At 41.6% G+C, this 16,110-nt stretch overlaps 1 protein-coding gene across 1 annotated transcript in view; it reads right to left on the bottom strand.

Annotated features, from left to right (window-relative positions):
• FREM1 (FRAS1 related extracellular matrix 1) overlaps nucleotides 1-16,110 on the bottom strand; it is a 149,564-nt gene that overhangs the window by 39,774 nt on the left and 93,680 nt on the right. The window contains exons 22-24 of the mRNA XM_052645063.1: nucleotides 15,783-15,978; nucleotides 9,715-9,979; nucleotides 1,522-1,936 (exon numbers count right to left, since the gene is read on the bottom strand). Of these exons, the coding sequence (XP_052501023.1) occupies nucleotides 1,522-1,936; nucleotides 9,715-9,979; nucleotides 15,783-15,978 (876 nt within the window). The remainder of the gene's footprint in view (nucleotides 1-1,521; nucleotides 1,937-9,714; nucleotides 9,980-15,782; nucleotides 15,979-16,110) is intronic.

Genomic DNA, 16,110 nt, shown 5'->3' with positions numbered 1-16,110 from the left:
TGTCAGACCCCACAATTGCATAAGCCAGTTCCTGAACAGAACACAGTCTTTCTCTCTTCCTCTCTCTCTTATCATTTATACATGTATAAATTATATAATCCTCTTGTTTGTTTCTCTGGAGATCCCTGACTAAGACAGAGAAGAAAGAGCAAGGGGAAATTATTATTATTTTACATAATCAGAATGTATTCTGCATTAAGACAGATTTACATCTTTTATGCTATTGGTGGAAGTGTGTAGAACAGGGTGAACCGTATCCAAGGAGAATGGATTCAAGGCTCTGAGAGCCAGGATATACTTGATGTGTTTTGACTAAAAAAAGAAAAACACGTTATGTCCTCCAAGAATCATCTTAACAGTCAACATAACTGTGGCAGCAAAGTACCACAAAGGACACAGCACTGGGGATCAGGAAGACTGGAGCTCCTTATGTGTGTTTGACCAAATTGTTTAATTTTTGAACTTCTGAACATCTATAAAATGGAGACAATAAAACTCAGTTCATTGGATTTTTATGAAAATTAAATGAGATTTATATAAAGCAGGTCGACCTACAGTTAACACTTTAAAATTGTAGCTTCTATAATTATTTTTCTCATCAATACATGGGTAATACTGCTGTAGCTTCATACGTTTTGGGGTGTTTAATTGAATACCATTAAAATTACAGTTAACCATTAAAATGCTCTCGGACTGCAAGGAGATCAAACCACTCAATCCTAAAGGAAAATTAACCCTGACTATTCAGTGGAAAGACAGATGCTGAAGCCGAAGTTCTATACTTTGGCCGCCTGATGTGAAGAGCCAACTCACTGGAAAAGACCCTAATGCTACAAAAGACTGAGGGCAAGAGGAGAAGGGAATGGCAGAGGATGAGATGGTTAGATAATATCTTTGACTCAATAGACATGAATCTGAGCAAACTTCAGGAGATAGCGGCGGACAGAGAAGCCTGGTGTGCTGCAGTCCATGGGGTCACAAAATGTCGGACAAGACTTAGCAACTGAACAACAGCAATGCTAGTAGATAACATAGGCCAATAAGCATCATTATAATAGTATAGTTAGATATTATAAAAGCTATTATAAGAGACTGAATACCTAACATACTTCAGACAACATGCTAGTACCCTGGATACCTCATCTAATGTAATTCTTACCACAATGCTGTAAGGCATGTTTTTTGAGAACAAAACGTAGAATCAGAAGAGTCAAAAAACTCTTTTTAGTTCACACAGCTTTGAAAATACTGAAAGCAGAAATTCCAACCTAGGTGTCTGTCTCCAAATGTATTTTGGTCCTTTGTGTATTACCACTGACTCCAAAGGTCAGTCATTATCTTGTACACAGGCAGCACATCTGTTTTGTGTTCATATTAACACGCTTGGTGCCTTGCTTAGTACCTGGCATACTATAGACACACATTATACATTTGAATGAAAGAAGGAAGGAAATAGGAAACAGTTCTCCCAGAAGTCGTGTTCTTATCTCTGACCATGAACTGTGTATTTGTTATACTTGCCTGGATGGTGAATGATACAGGTTCTTGCCACACTCTCCCATCCACAAGAAAGCCGTGGTTTGTCCTATCTGCGGCCACAAAAGTGAAGTGGTCAGTCCGAGAATTCCCTCCCAAGTGCCGATAGGCCACATGCCCGCTGTCCACATCCAGCTGAGTGAAATTGCGTGGGATCAGCACCATCCCCTGCAGGTAGAGCTGGCCATGCCGTGGGAGCTGGGCCAGAAGGAAGGTGAGTTTCTCGGCTGGAGTGTCAGGGTCGGTCAGCTGCAGGAGGTCAGGGGAGAGCAGGCCTGTGGCCCCTTCAACCAGTCTCAACCCCTTGTTCCTGGTCACCACGGGTAAGGCTGTGTCCACAGTCTCCAGTGTGATCTCAAAAACCCCAGGCTTGGTCTGAAGTCCATTGCTGACGATGAATCTGGCAAAGAGAGGCAAGGCAGCCTTCAACATGGATTCTTGTGTCACCATCTATTGGAATGAAATGATAACAATACACACCTTTACTCAAGGACATATTGTGTTGGGATGTGAAGGAAAGCTCAAGAGCAGATCTTTCAGGAGGACACCATTCTATCCATTAAACCAGTCACTAGACAATGCGTACATGGACCATTCTAACCGCCCAAGTATTGCTCAGCAGCATGGATGGTAGATTCCTGGGATGGGGCAGGTTAACTGTGCTAATGATATTTCTCAGGCTTGTCAATACTTAGTGTCATTTCTTGCCCCAAATAGGAATTTCATAGCCCAGACTCTTTTGCAATTGTATTTTCTTTGTGAGATTTTAATAGGCTCAGTTCTTAAGGCTGATCATTGGAAGCCCATCCAATAAAGTACTGAGTAGGCTGAATTTGGCTAATTCACTCAATTCGTATATTTTCCTGTTTGTTTTCACATTTGCCCATGACAAGATATGGGGGAGTTGTGTTAGACAAAGATTATTCCCTTGCTTTAAAGAAAAGAAAATTCAAGTGGAAAGATTCAGAAACATGGCAGATCATCAGGCAGGTAGGAGACAGACCTGGGATGAATACCCAGGTCCTCTGACTCCACACCTTCTGTTCTTGCAGTTTTAGTGATTGCTGGTTTAACAATCCACTAAGAAAGAGTTGTGGTGCCTAAGTATCACTGCAGACCTAGAAGAGAAAACTGAAATGATACAAATCCAAGCTGAGCAAGATGTTTCTTACACTTGAAGCTCTGTGATACCACAGCGTGCTTCTGATTACATGGATCACTAAATCACATTCCACCCACACTGACAATCTCAAAATTAAACTAACCAAAATCACCCTTATAACATTTCAATGTGTAATTTCTATACAAAAGACAGTTGAAACTATGATGAAATTAAGCCAACAAAATCTGCTATTGAAACTCCAACAAGTTAGGAAATCACTAATCTCAAATAGAATTGACACATTCACCATTGGTCAAAGAAACGTACTTCAAAACAATCATGGAATTGTGTCTATTTGTTTTATCCCATGTACCAGTTCTGAAATAGTCATGGGGGATAGAAACACTCTTATGTTCCATGGATGTAAAAATCTCCTAAAACACTGTAGTATGTATAACACTGAATGATAAAAGAATTTTCTTTGGAGGTTCTTTTTTAAAATTAGAGAAGATATGGGGTTTATATTTATTTTATTAATTTGACAAATGTGACTACCAAGTTTTTTTTTTCTCTACAAAAGATATCTTTCGGGGATAGAAGGTTGATGCTTTGCTGTTGAACATGAAGGAACAGGAAACCAGGTTGTGTGAGTGTGATGAGTCTGCCAGCCTGCCTGAGGCAAAGGACTCAGGGACAAGAGCAGCTGGACCAGAAGTTACAGGGAGATGAGTTTGGCAGATACAGATTTTGCTTTGAAGGCTAGGCTAACATTTTTGAGCTTTCTAATTATCAAGCTAGTAAGACTGCCTACCAGCAAAATAGGATGCGATGCATGGAAAAGGAATCTTTGTCCGAAAAGTTAAACCTGCTAAGTGAAATACTCCAAATAAAACACATTTTTGGACATTCCACATACCTTGACTTGTAAAGAATACAACTTGTGTGTTGTGTTTTTTTTTACCCCCACAGCTCAAACAAGAATATGGAATCAACTTTAGAATTGGAGATGGAACAAAATCATAGTTTCCTTAAAACAAAACAATACGTTTGGATAAATATATTCTAAGCAAATAGGTAATTTCATTGCTGGATCATGGAGTGTTTGCAAAATCCGTTATTTTTTAAAAAGAAAAAAAAATCACACCTGAGAAAAAATATCTGTGTATGCTCTTCACCTTTCATTAGTCACTTTGACAATATCAAAGATCAGGTGATACACATTTTTAGATACAAAACTCATGGTCTGTTTCTCAGGGGATGCTCTTCATGGAATTATGCCCTTATACTATTGTTTGCTGGTTACCTTTGTCATATTTCCTCCCTGGAGTCTATCTGAGCAGAGGTAAAAACTGGAGACTAGGCATCCTCTCAGGGCCTCCATTTTCATGGAGCCTTCAACTTTGCCCTCTTTCACAATGTAAAATGGCTGTCGTTTTAAATTAGCAATTTATAGTTGAGCACAGACTTAAGCCAGAGAACATGTAGGCATGTCAAATGCTGGTGGAGAAGGAAGAAAAAGAGAAGGGGAGAGACAGCCATCAGGAGCAAGGAGGTGAAGCAGGAGCCCCAGGGGCTGCCAGGGGTGCATCAGAGGTGGCCATTTTGAGTATCTGATTCTGACTTTCTCCTCTGGAGACTAAATTCCAAAATTGCCCCACTGGGTGCCCCAAGCTCAGTCTCAAGGTGGCTGCATTATCCACATACATGTGACCTGTCTGAGGCCACGGAAGTTTTCTCATGATCTAGGCAGTCCATCTCAGACTCCTCTCTGCCTCTGACAGGCATCTGACCACAGTGAAAATCAGCAGTCTGCCCTCAGTCAGAGGGGAATGAGGGTGAGTGGGTTAGGGGCCATTTAAGATAAGAAACATGTTTCCTGAGGCCGGTGTTCCCAGCTGGGATGCTCAGGCAGCTGTCTATACTGACAGAAAGCTAACAAGCCAGTGGCCAAAAGGATGCAATGTCCCAACATGACTGGATCAAGTACATCTTACCATGTTCACAAGTAACAGGGCAAACTATTCACAAGCAGAGAACATTATCAGAGCGAGTGAGAGGCGGGGTGAATCGGTCCTGGTTGGCTTCCCAGTCAAAAGGAAAAAACGCCTAGCAGAACCAGTGCGACAAGGTCAACGCTTTGTGCCTGTAAATATTGACCAGATGATCTTGCAAATGGCCCACACCATCCCCCTCAGAAGAAACCTTCCAAATAGATTTTGAAGTTTTAAAACAATAGTGCCATTGCTATTATGGCATCCAATCAAGCTTAAGAAGCCAGTGGCGTTGAGGTGGCCGCTCCTTATGTGGGTCCATTTTGTTTAATTTCCTTTATTATGCCCCCCCTGAGAAGCAACGCAGCCAAGATGACCACTGTCTCATGAAATTTGGGGAATGACTCTCAGATCTGTGTGGGGTGCCTGCCCGGCCTGATTTCACCATTACCATGGTGCTTTCAAGCTTTCTGCATTTCCTGGCAATAAAGTTGGCTGAAGAATCTGCCATCTGTCATGGCATTTAAAAGATAAAAATGGAATCATAAATAGAGCCAGTTCTTCAGGAAAAAAAAAAAAAAAGTCCAACCGGCATGTCAAAATGGAGGACATTAGCATGTTCTTTTAGAACCCGGCTGCCAGCAGCTGAAGTCAGCTTGCTAATCACTTGGTGTCAGCTGTCCCAGAATGTGCTGCCAAATCCTTCTTCCAGGCCAGCAGCACCAAACAATACAGGAGAAATTTATGATTCACAAAATATTTTTGCAGAAGGTAAAATCTGACCATTAAACTCCCCTGTTTAATTAATGCTGCCATAGCTTACATTAAAAAGTGAAGGGAGGAGGGAAGCTCTCTGCCACAGAATTTATCTCTTCTCCCCAGCCAAATTCCTTGCCAGATTTAACAGCAAGCAACATAAATTTAGGTGATTAGATTGGTTGCATATATTTAATTTTTAAAAAGCACCATGATCACACTTTCATTAAAACAGCCTTTCGGCTTTGGTTGAACGCCACCTGGCAGACAACACAATGGTTGGGTTAGTGAAATGACAAGATTAAAACAAGGGTCTTCAGCAGATGTGAGGCTCTCCCATTATAAGATGCAAAACTGCTGGTCAAACATCAGAATGACACACACGGAGAAGGGTCTTTCCCACAAGCAGAGATTCTCCGCAAGGTTTTCAGTACGGTCAGGGATAATGGAAAGACCTCTCCACAGTGAGATCTCAGCCCAAATTTAGCTCTGATACTCAGTCATGTCAATTTAGGTGACTTTTTGCCTCTTCGAGACTCACTTTTCTCACCCATAAAATGGGAACACGACATCTCTCTCGAGGTGGTGGTGTAAAGGCTTAAGAGCAATGATACTTGCATAAAAAGGGTCTAGTACACTGCTTGAAGGGGCTTCTCAGGTAGCACTAGTGGTATAAAACCCACCTGCCAAGGCAGGAGACATAAGAGACAAGGATTTGATCTCTGAGTCGGGAAGATCCCCTGGAGGAAGGCATGGCAACCCACTCCAGTATTCTTGCCTGGAGAATCCCATGGACAGAGGAGCCTGGCAGGCTACAGTTCATAGGGTCACACAGAGTCAGACACGACTGAAGTGACTTAGCATGCACACACACATTGCTTGATCCATTACAGGTGTATCAAGACTAGCTTTCTTACACATAAATGAAGGGACTGGATTAAAGCAGTGTGTTCCTACGCTTGCTGTTTACTGTCTCGATGACCCTGTTTCCTAATCTTGAGTCATTCAAACACCATCTTCACAATTTTTGCCATTTTCTGGTACTACTTGTACTCTTATTACCTATCATTTTGCTTTATATCAACTCATTGTTCTTCTTAAATAAATGTACTTGAAAAGAAACCTTTTAACAACTAAAAGACCAAAGTTTTCACTCATAGAAACGAAATCACCATAAACACAACAAAAATAAATACAAGAAACCAACTGTTTTTCATTCGCGCTAGATGTTGTTGGCCAATGGCTTGGAGCCTGCGGCCTGTATGCTCTTTGCTAAAAAGGGAAAAACAGTCCATACTGAAGAGCTGCTAAGGACATATGAGCACAGGCCGCCTGAGACTTCCTTCTAGAAACAGAAGGACTGAGAGTATTAAAAAGGAGTTTCTCGCTCTCGAATCTCCATTACTTAATGTCTCCTTTCTGTACCAGCCAACATCATTCAGCATCTTTGTAGCATTGGTGGTACTAATCACTCATTTTACAAAATGGAGACACAGAGTTTCTGCTAAATGAAAACCTTGCCCAGAAGCTCTCTGTGCAAAACAAACTAAAAATCAAACCACGAACAAACTAAACAAAACAAAGTTATCTCAGTAACTCGAGATGTGAGCTGCAGAGCACCATTAATTCAGCCCCTTCATGTGCTGTCTGGGAGAGGACATCAGAGGCTCCTGTAAACCTTCGGACGCCTCAGAGCACACTGGGGAAAATGCACTGCACCGGACCGGACACAGCTAGTCCCAACGGCATCGGACTCACCTGTAGAGCTTTTAAAAGTACAGATTCCTAGGCCTGACGCTGGACTCACTAAGGCTGTCTCTCTGCAGTGAGGCCCAAGAATTTAAATTTTGTAAATCTCTCAGGTAACTCTCTTGAGAGTCTAGAAACTTAGAAACTCCTGGGATGAATGATTTTATAAACACCCTCAAGTATGATTCTCTATGGATGTGAATTAGGAAGCTGTTATGGTATCACTAATTCTCACATCATAGATATCATTTTTTATTCTCAGCTCATCACGACCATCTAATTAAGGCCTAATTATTATTTCTCAACATTTTTATGTGTTCATTCTTTGGCTTCACCATCAGAATCTCTGGTTTCTCCAATACAGTCATGAATGTCTTCAGCAGACTCTCCGTAGGCATGGATGGAAGCAAACAGGAATGGACAGCAAAAAGAAGTTCCAGAAATGGCTGTCAAATGAAAAACCCTGAATCTGATATACCTGCGTTAAGCTAATAAGCAACCACCCTCCATTAATAAACAGGAAAAAAGGAATCATACTGCTCTTTATAACTTATTCCTTCCTTCAAGATTAATCTTGGTATTGTAAAGATTGGAGAGAAAAAAAAGGGGGCCAAGGAAAGAATATGGTAAACAATAATAACTACAAGAATAACAAAAACGATAGAAACATTATCATTAACATTAAAATAAACATTAAAATCTAATATTAATAATAGAAACCAATACTTATCTTGTTCTTCCTATGTGCCATGTCTTCGGTTTTTTATTGGAATATAATAGCTTTACAATGTTGTGTTAGTTTCTGCCGTACAACACCATGAATTGGCCATATATATACATGTATCTGCTCCCTCTTGGGCCTCCCTCGCACCCGCTCTCCCATCCAACCCCTCTAGGTTGTCGTGGAGTGTCCAGCTGAGCTTCCTGTGCTCTTCAGCAGCACCCTGCTAGCTAGCTATTTTCTGTACGGTAGTGTATGTATGTCAATGCCACTCTCCCAATCCGTCCCCCTTCCCCTCTCCACTGTGTCCACAAAGCCATTCTCTATGTCCGCTCGTCTATTCCTGCCCTGCAGATAGGTTCATCAATATCATTTTTCTAGATTCCATATTAAGAACATTACATACATAAGCTCATTTAAAGCCCTCGACAACTCTGACATAGCCACTGTGAGCATCATTCCTTTTCACAGAGGCATTTATAGGAGCACAGGAGAGGGAATGACTTGAGGAAAACCAGAGATGTGGGTCATGAAGACAAAGAACCGACCCCAGTTTTGTGCTTTCATGACTCTGTACCATATCCCAAGCCAAGGAATCAGTGGGAAAAGTAATCCCCACTTCTGATGTTTTCGTTAACACCTAGCAACACTCAAGCACTGAATTGGTATTAAGATAATGAGCCACCAAATGATTATCTGCTTGTTAAGAACATTTGTCTAAAGAAAAAGGAGGTATTAGTCTAAACTTCCCTGGATTTTTTTTTTACCTAACTATACAACTCATCTTTTCAAATCATCATTCCAAATACCAAAAAGGCAGGCAAAATAATCTTTACTGACATTTAAACATTGTTTATCATAGCAGACATACTGAATTAGAAAAGATATATGATAGAGGAGAGTGGCATTTGGACATGGGTTTATCCGTGTACTTGATAGTTTAGGGGAGCCTGTCAAATAACATAGCAGTCTGCTAGAGTTGTGTTATTTTATAGCATTCTTTTGAAGATTGTATTCTGACATGATAAAAATCATAGTGGAGGACAGAAGCCCTGTGTGTATGGAAGATGAATCAAGGCTCTCAGAGCTCTTTCTTAATTAGAAAATTCAGGGTTAGATGTGTACCAAGGTCCCCCAAAAGCTAGTCCAGGATTTCTGGGTTCTCAACCCAGCCCTGGGAATCTGTATTTCTATCAGGAACCCCAAGTTCAGCCAGTTTTCATAACTGCTAAAGGGTAGACCCTCTAGAGTTTTTCTTGCTTTATGTGACTGGAAATAGATTTCAGTATTTTAAATGAACGCAGACTTTCATTATTGTTGTATCTTTGCCTTTTCAACAGATTGTTATTCTTCCCAGTGATTTATTTGATACAGAATCCTTGAACAGGTGCACAGCCCCCAATTATAACACTGTTTCTATGGGGAGATATGATCCACTTTATGACAACATGATTTATGATATAGTTACCCAAACACATTGTATCAAAAGGCACTGTCTGCTTATGCCAAATGTTTACCAGAAAATTTCTTTTCCTTGGATAGAAAAACAGACTCAAATAAAGAGGTTAAATTACTTTACCACATCTCTCATTACTGGACATCCTCAGGTCTTCACATGTCTCTTCACCGAACAGCTTGCGTGGAGATTTGCTTAGGTGTTTATTTTTAAAAAACAAGCCCTAATTTCTGGCCTGGCTACTACTGTCAGTTTAATTGTGCACCCTTCTCTCTCATCCATCGAGGCAGTGGATGAAGAGCAGATTTATACTGGAGCTGGAAAAGGGCATATTTTTCCTTGCCTTTGTCTTTCTAAGCATTCATTCAAAGAAGGCGTTCTGAAAAGTTTCCTCAGGGCTCACCTGAATGTGTCTCTGTAGACAGCTGTTGTGCTCTTATCCACATAGCAGACTGTCTGTCCTGCTATATCCATTTGGCTGAAGCTTGTAATGGGGACCCCAGGATAGCGGCCGTACTCAACCTGGCCAAATTGCGGTGGGGAGGTGATGACGTAGAGAAGTTCCTCGGGCTTGTCTGTTCCATCCACAGCAAGGAGAGTGGTGGTCGTCAGGAAACCTCTGCCACCTCTAGACACCACAAGTGGTTTTGCCAGGATGACAATATCACCTGTGTGACAGAAGAGATGGTGGTCAAAAGTTGAAAAATAAAACCTCTATGGTGAAGGTCAAAAGCAAAGGCCAAACTGCAGAAATCAAAATCTCAATTCTAGGATAGAATAGAGACACAGATGTAGAGAACGGATGTGTTGACACGAGGGGCAGCAGAGAGAGGGATGAGCTGGGAGATTAGGTTTGACATACAAACACGCATATGCGTGTGTGCGCAGGTGCTCAGTAGTGCCTGACTTTGTGCAACCCTATGGACTGTAGCCTGCCAGGCTCCACTGTCCATGGGATTCTCCAGGCAAGAATACTGGAGTGGGTTGCCATTTCTTCCTCCAGAGGTCTTCCCAACCCAGGGATTGAACCTGCATCTCCTGTGTCTCCTGCTTTGGCAGGTGGATTTTTACCACCGAGCTACCTGGAAAGCCCATACACTACCATGTGTAAAACATAGCTAGTGGGAAAGCTGTTGTATGGCACAAGGAACTTAGCTCGGTGCTCTGGAGGGGGTGTTGCTGGGAAGGAGGTCCAAGAGGGAGAGGATATATGTACACATGTACACACAGAAGAGGTTCACACTGTTGTACAGCAGAAACTAACACAACATTGTAAAGCAATTATACTCCAATTAAGAAATACTTAAGAAGTGACCTAAAAAAACAACCCTAGATATAGCAAGATTTCTATGACTGGGATTAATCAAAGAATTTGGCCAAAGACATACGCAGATATCACAGAGAAGGGGCAACACATAAGGCCAATAAAGACGCAAGATATGCTCATGAATAGTCAGGGAACTACAGATCAAGATCACAATAAACTGCCATCTCACATCGCTCTGACAGGCCAAGATGTGGAAGGCTGAAGGTGGCAAGTGTTGAAGAGGATGGGGACTCTTGCACACAGTTCGAGTCAGAGTATAAACTGCTACACAACCTAGAATTATTTTGTAAAGAGTTGGATACTCACATATGCCTTGACCCTGTGATGCCACTCCAGTGGTGTGCTGGAGAGAAACATGTGCACTTGTACCCAGGAGGTCTGTGCTAGAAAGGTCACGGCAGCTCTGTTTGTAACTGAAAACACTGGAGACGACCCAGATGCCTTTTCGGAAGGTGAATGTATAAACAAGCTGTGGCCTATTCATACAGTTCAATTTTGCAGAGTAGCAAAATGAAGGCACTAGAGCTACACACGGCCACACAGATGTAGCTTATTAACATGTATTAGTTGAGTGAGCAAGTCCCAGAGAACCACAAACAAAGGTAAGAAACTTGACACAAAATTCAGGATGGTGGTTTTCTCTGGAGGATGGAACGAGTAGATAGGTAGACTCTGATACTGTTAATATTCCAGTTCTTGTATGTATGGTGGCTACACAGGGGCTGTTATGTGTATTTAAAAGACTATGAGTGAGTGTCTGAATGAGCAAAGAAGGTGATCACACACAAAGGATAAAGAGCCTCATAAACTAAAGGTTGTATCAAATTTTGTTCACCTGAGGTTCATCAAAAAATTATCATAATTAAAATACCCTTGAGTTTCAACTTTGTGCTAAGTAAGGGAGAAAGACCCTTAAAATTTTACACCAACACTGTGATAAGCCATTGCCATGTGTCTAGGCTATAAATGAGGAAACTAAGGTGTACAAATGTTACCAGCTTGGTAATGATTATACAATTAGGAAAGACAGAGCTAGAATTTATACCCAAGCCATCTGACCCAAGAGCACACACTCAAACCTCAAAGACCCTGATGCTGGGACAGACTGAAGGCAGGAGAAGGAGACGGCAGAGGATGAGATGGTTGGGTGGCATCACCGACTCAAAGGACATGAGTTTGAGCAAGCTCTGGGAGTTGTTGATGGACAGGGAAGCCTGGCATGCTGCAGTCCATGGGGTTGCAAAGAGTCAGACACAATTTGGCAACTGAGCATGACTAACTTCTAATAGGTAAAGACCAGTTCAGCTTGGTTCAGTCGCTCAGTCGTGTCAAACTCTTTGCGACCCCATGAACTGCAGCATGCCAGGCTTCCCTGTCCATCACCAACTCCCGGACCTCACTCAATCTCATGTCCATTGAATCAGGATGACATCGAACCATCTCATCCTCTGTCATCCCCTTCTCTTCCCACCTTCAATCTTTTCCAGAATCAGGGTCTTTTTCAATGAGTCAGTTCTTCGTGTCAGTTGGCCAAAGTATTGGAGTCTCAGCTTCAGCATCAGTCCTTCCAACGAATATTCAAGACTGATTTTCTTCAGGATGGACTGGTTGGATCTCCTTGCAGTCCAAGGGACTCTCAAGAGTCTTCTCTAACACCACAGTTCAAAGGTATCAATTCTGCAGTGCTCAGCTTCCTTTACAGTCCAACTCACATACATACATGACTACTGGAAAAACCACAGCTTTGATTAGACAGACATTTGTTGGCAAAGCAACGTCTCTCCTTTTTAATACACTGTCTAGGTGAGTAGCTCTTCTTCCAAGAAGCAAGCGTCTTCTAATTTCATGGCTACCATCACCATCTGCAGTGATTTTGGAGCCCCTCCCCCCCAAAAAAGTCTCTCACTGCTTCCATTGTTTCCCCATCTATTTGCCACAAAGCGATGGGACCAGATGCCATGATCTTCGTTTTCTGAATGTTGAGTTTAAGCCAACTTTTTCACTCTCCTCTTTCACTTCCATCAAGAGGCTCTTTAGTTCTTCTGAGTTTTCTGCTGCTAAAAATTCTATAGTGCACAACAAAGACTTACATATTCCCAAATATTGATATTGCCATGACTGGGAAACCCTGTTTTAGATGATCAAATTAGTCTTTTTTATATGTTATTGCTTTTTAACTCAAAATGCAACTTAAGTTCAATGTAGAATCAACAGTCAACCTAATTTTACATCAAAACCTGAGCCGCGGATGATTCTGAGGGAGTTAAGATGAATACATCAAAGAAGAAAGAGGAATGAACAAAGCCAGGAAACAAAATTCACCCACAGGATGAAGAGCAGAAGATAGAGCTGAGGGGAGGAAAAATATCTAGGTTTTGCCTGAACCCAGTTTTTCAGCACTGTTTTTCACATTAGTCAGAGTATGGTTGAGGGTCAGCTATAGGCAATGTCCTTCTAAACGTCTCTTAAAGATGTCCGAGTCATTTTTGCCACTGTGCAAATCAGAAGTCATGGCACAATGGGAAAGCATGATGTTATTTATAATGGCTTCCAAAAAGTGTTCAAATATGCTAATGTTAGGGTCTGATTTAGTCTAACAATTCAGTATAATTTCATTCAGAGATGAACAATTCTGATTATAAAGTTACACCGCAACCTGAGAAAATTTCCTCCAAAAGAAGGAAGGAAGGGAAAAAACTAAAGCAGTGAAGAAAGAGGAGGAAAGAAGGAAGAATATTCTGTACAGAGATAAAAAATACCACCAAATTAAAAGAAAAGCTTCTGAACTACTGAAAGTTTCAACAGGTTACTGTGTCTACTTGATTAAGTTTTCACAAATCCTTTTAGAAAATAATCACATGCTAGTTGTAGCAGACTAGGGAGGACCTCACCAGCCTCAGTACTTTTTCTTCTGGATGTACTACTCCAGTTTCCACTGCCCAGCCTCCTTAAGGTGATTCAGCCACCAGGATGTATAGAAGCCAAGTACCCTACCTCCACGCATAGCCCATGAAATTCTCCCATTTTCCTTCACATACCCACGTGTGCACGCACGGCCGTGTCCGACTCTTTGCAACCCCATGGACTGTAGCCCGCCAGGCTGTCCACAGGATTCTCCAGGCAAGAATACTGGAGTGGGTTGCCATTTCTTCTTCCAAGGGATCTTCCTGATCCAGGGGCCAAACCATGTCTCCTGCATCTCCTGCACTGGCTGGAGGATTCTTTACAACTGCACCGCGTGGGAAGTCCATCGTCATCCACATCTCGCTCTCAAAGTGACTCCGAGGCCTTCAGGGACAAAGAATCCCCTGGCTAGAGAGAATCCCCAGGTGGGTGCATGGAACAGAATACTTCTGTACTCCCCAGGGAATGCACCATGCTGAGAATGACAGGACAGTCTGCTGCCCTAATACATCTGTTGTCTGCCCAGATATTTCCCTTGTATTACTTTTTGCCTGGACAAGTATTTATGAAGAATGTACTCTTACTTTTGCAAAGAGAATTAAATGTGTACAGTAACATGAACTTATTATATATCTTCAAGGAAATAAGCAAATAAAATAATATAGCCTTCCCCTTCAAAAAAAAATAAAAATCAGTTAATCTGGCTTAAAATTTGTTTTAAAAAATTCAGGACAGCTGTAATTTTACCACATACACGAAGTAAAACTTTTACTGTACCTAAGCATCCAATTTAATTTAGCTCTGAGCTTTCTAGCAGCCAAGGCAAAAAAAAAAAAAAAAAGAAAAAAATGCATTCTGTTAATCTGTCAATCAAGCATGTACTACGGATCTAAGACTTTGCTTGGTCCTGAGAATATATAGGTCTTGGACTATACAGATGAATGAGATATGATCTTTACTCTCCTCACACAAGCTCTAAGTGAAAGTATGCAATAGTAACAGTTGAGAATCAAAGACCTACTCTCTCCCTTGCTGAGCTTTCAGTACTTTTTTGGCTCTCCTCCTTCTGCCATTTATGTGCGGTTGAGTCCCATCATGCAAATGGTCTGCTTAATTAATTCAGCAGAAGCTTACTATCAGGACTTCCCTGGTGGCCCAGTGGCTAAGACTCTGTACTCCCAATTCAGGGGACCTGGGTTCAATCCTTGGTCAAAGAACTAGATCCCGCATGCTGCATCTGAGGGTTCGCCTGCCACAACTAAAGATCCTGCGTGTTGCAACAAAGACCTGGTACAGCCAAATAAATACAAAATAAAAAAAGTTTTTTAAAAAGAGAAAAGCTTATTATCTTACAGCATTCTCCCTCATCCCTAAAGAGTATGTTTTAGCATTTCCAAAGCGAAAAGAATAACAACTTTCAACCTTTTCAACAACAAAATTTCTTTGTGTTATTTTAAATTTTTTAAAAATATATTCATTTATATTTCCTTTATCATTCAGTTCAGTTCAGTTCAGTCACTCAGTCGTGTCCGACTCTTTTCGACCCCATGAATTGCAGCACGCCAGGCCTCCCTGTCCATCACCAACTCCCAGAGTTCACTCAAACTCACATCCATCGAGTTGGTGATGCCATCCAGCCATCTCATCCTCTGTCGTCCCCTTCTCCTCCAGCCCCCAATCTCTCCCAGCATCAGTCTTTTCGAATGAGTCAACTCTTCGCATGAGGTAGCCAAAGTACTGGAGTTTCAGCTTTAGCATCATTCCTTCCAAAGAACACCCAGGACTGACCTCCTTTAGAAAGGACTGGTTGGATCTCCTTGCAGTCCCTCTATCATTACTGTATTGGAAATCTTTTCCCTTTCAAATTCTGTTTTTAGGTAATCATTCAATTCCTGAAGATAAAACTAGAGTTGGTGCATTGATTTGTAAAATTTTCCTTAAAACATAAAACCTTGACAGTTAAAGTAACCTGTGCAGCCATTGCAGACAAGGCTGGATTTTTAATGGGCTTTTTGAAATACTGAAAATAACACATGAATTGGCTACTCTTGTAAACCAGGCGAAACAAGTGAGGAACCCAAGGATCAAATCATAACTGATGGAATTTCAAGTCTAAAGGATGGAAGGGAGAAAGGAAAGGAGCGAAGGAAGAAGAGAGGGAGAGAAGATGGGAGAGGTTTACAGCAGTGCACTTCTGCTGTAAAAGTTCGTCCCGATAAAGCCTGATAGAAATGCTTTACCTTTTCCCATATGCTTGATGGTGATGTGACAGTCAAATGCCGGTGACCTATTGTCACCATCCCAGAGGTGGAAGGTGAAGCTGTCTTGGTTCTTGGAGTCCATGGCCCCAGTGTGTGTATATCTCAGCAAGTTCAAATCCACTTCTTCCTGAGTGCATTTCATGCCAGAGTACAGAGGGACCCAGTCCCTCCCTATCTGAAAGATGCCAGAATTAGTCAGCTGCCCAGGTTTCCCCCTCCTCCCAAGGTGTGTTAGTGAACATCTTCCACATCCTCTGAAAACTTCCAAGATAAATGATATTTTAGGGAAACCCCAGATTCAAATATT

The sequence above is a fragment of the Budorcas taxicolor genome, chromosome 8 (genome assembly GCF_023091745.1).
Source record: "Budorcas taxicolor isolate Tak-1 chromosome 8, Takin1.1, whole genome shotgun sequence".
Taxonomy (NCBI): Eukaryota; Metazoa; Chordata; class Mammalia; order Artiodactyla; family Bovidae; genus Budorcas; species Budorcas taxicolor.
This window is presented reverse-complemented; position numbering and strand designations above follow the sequence as displayed.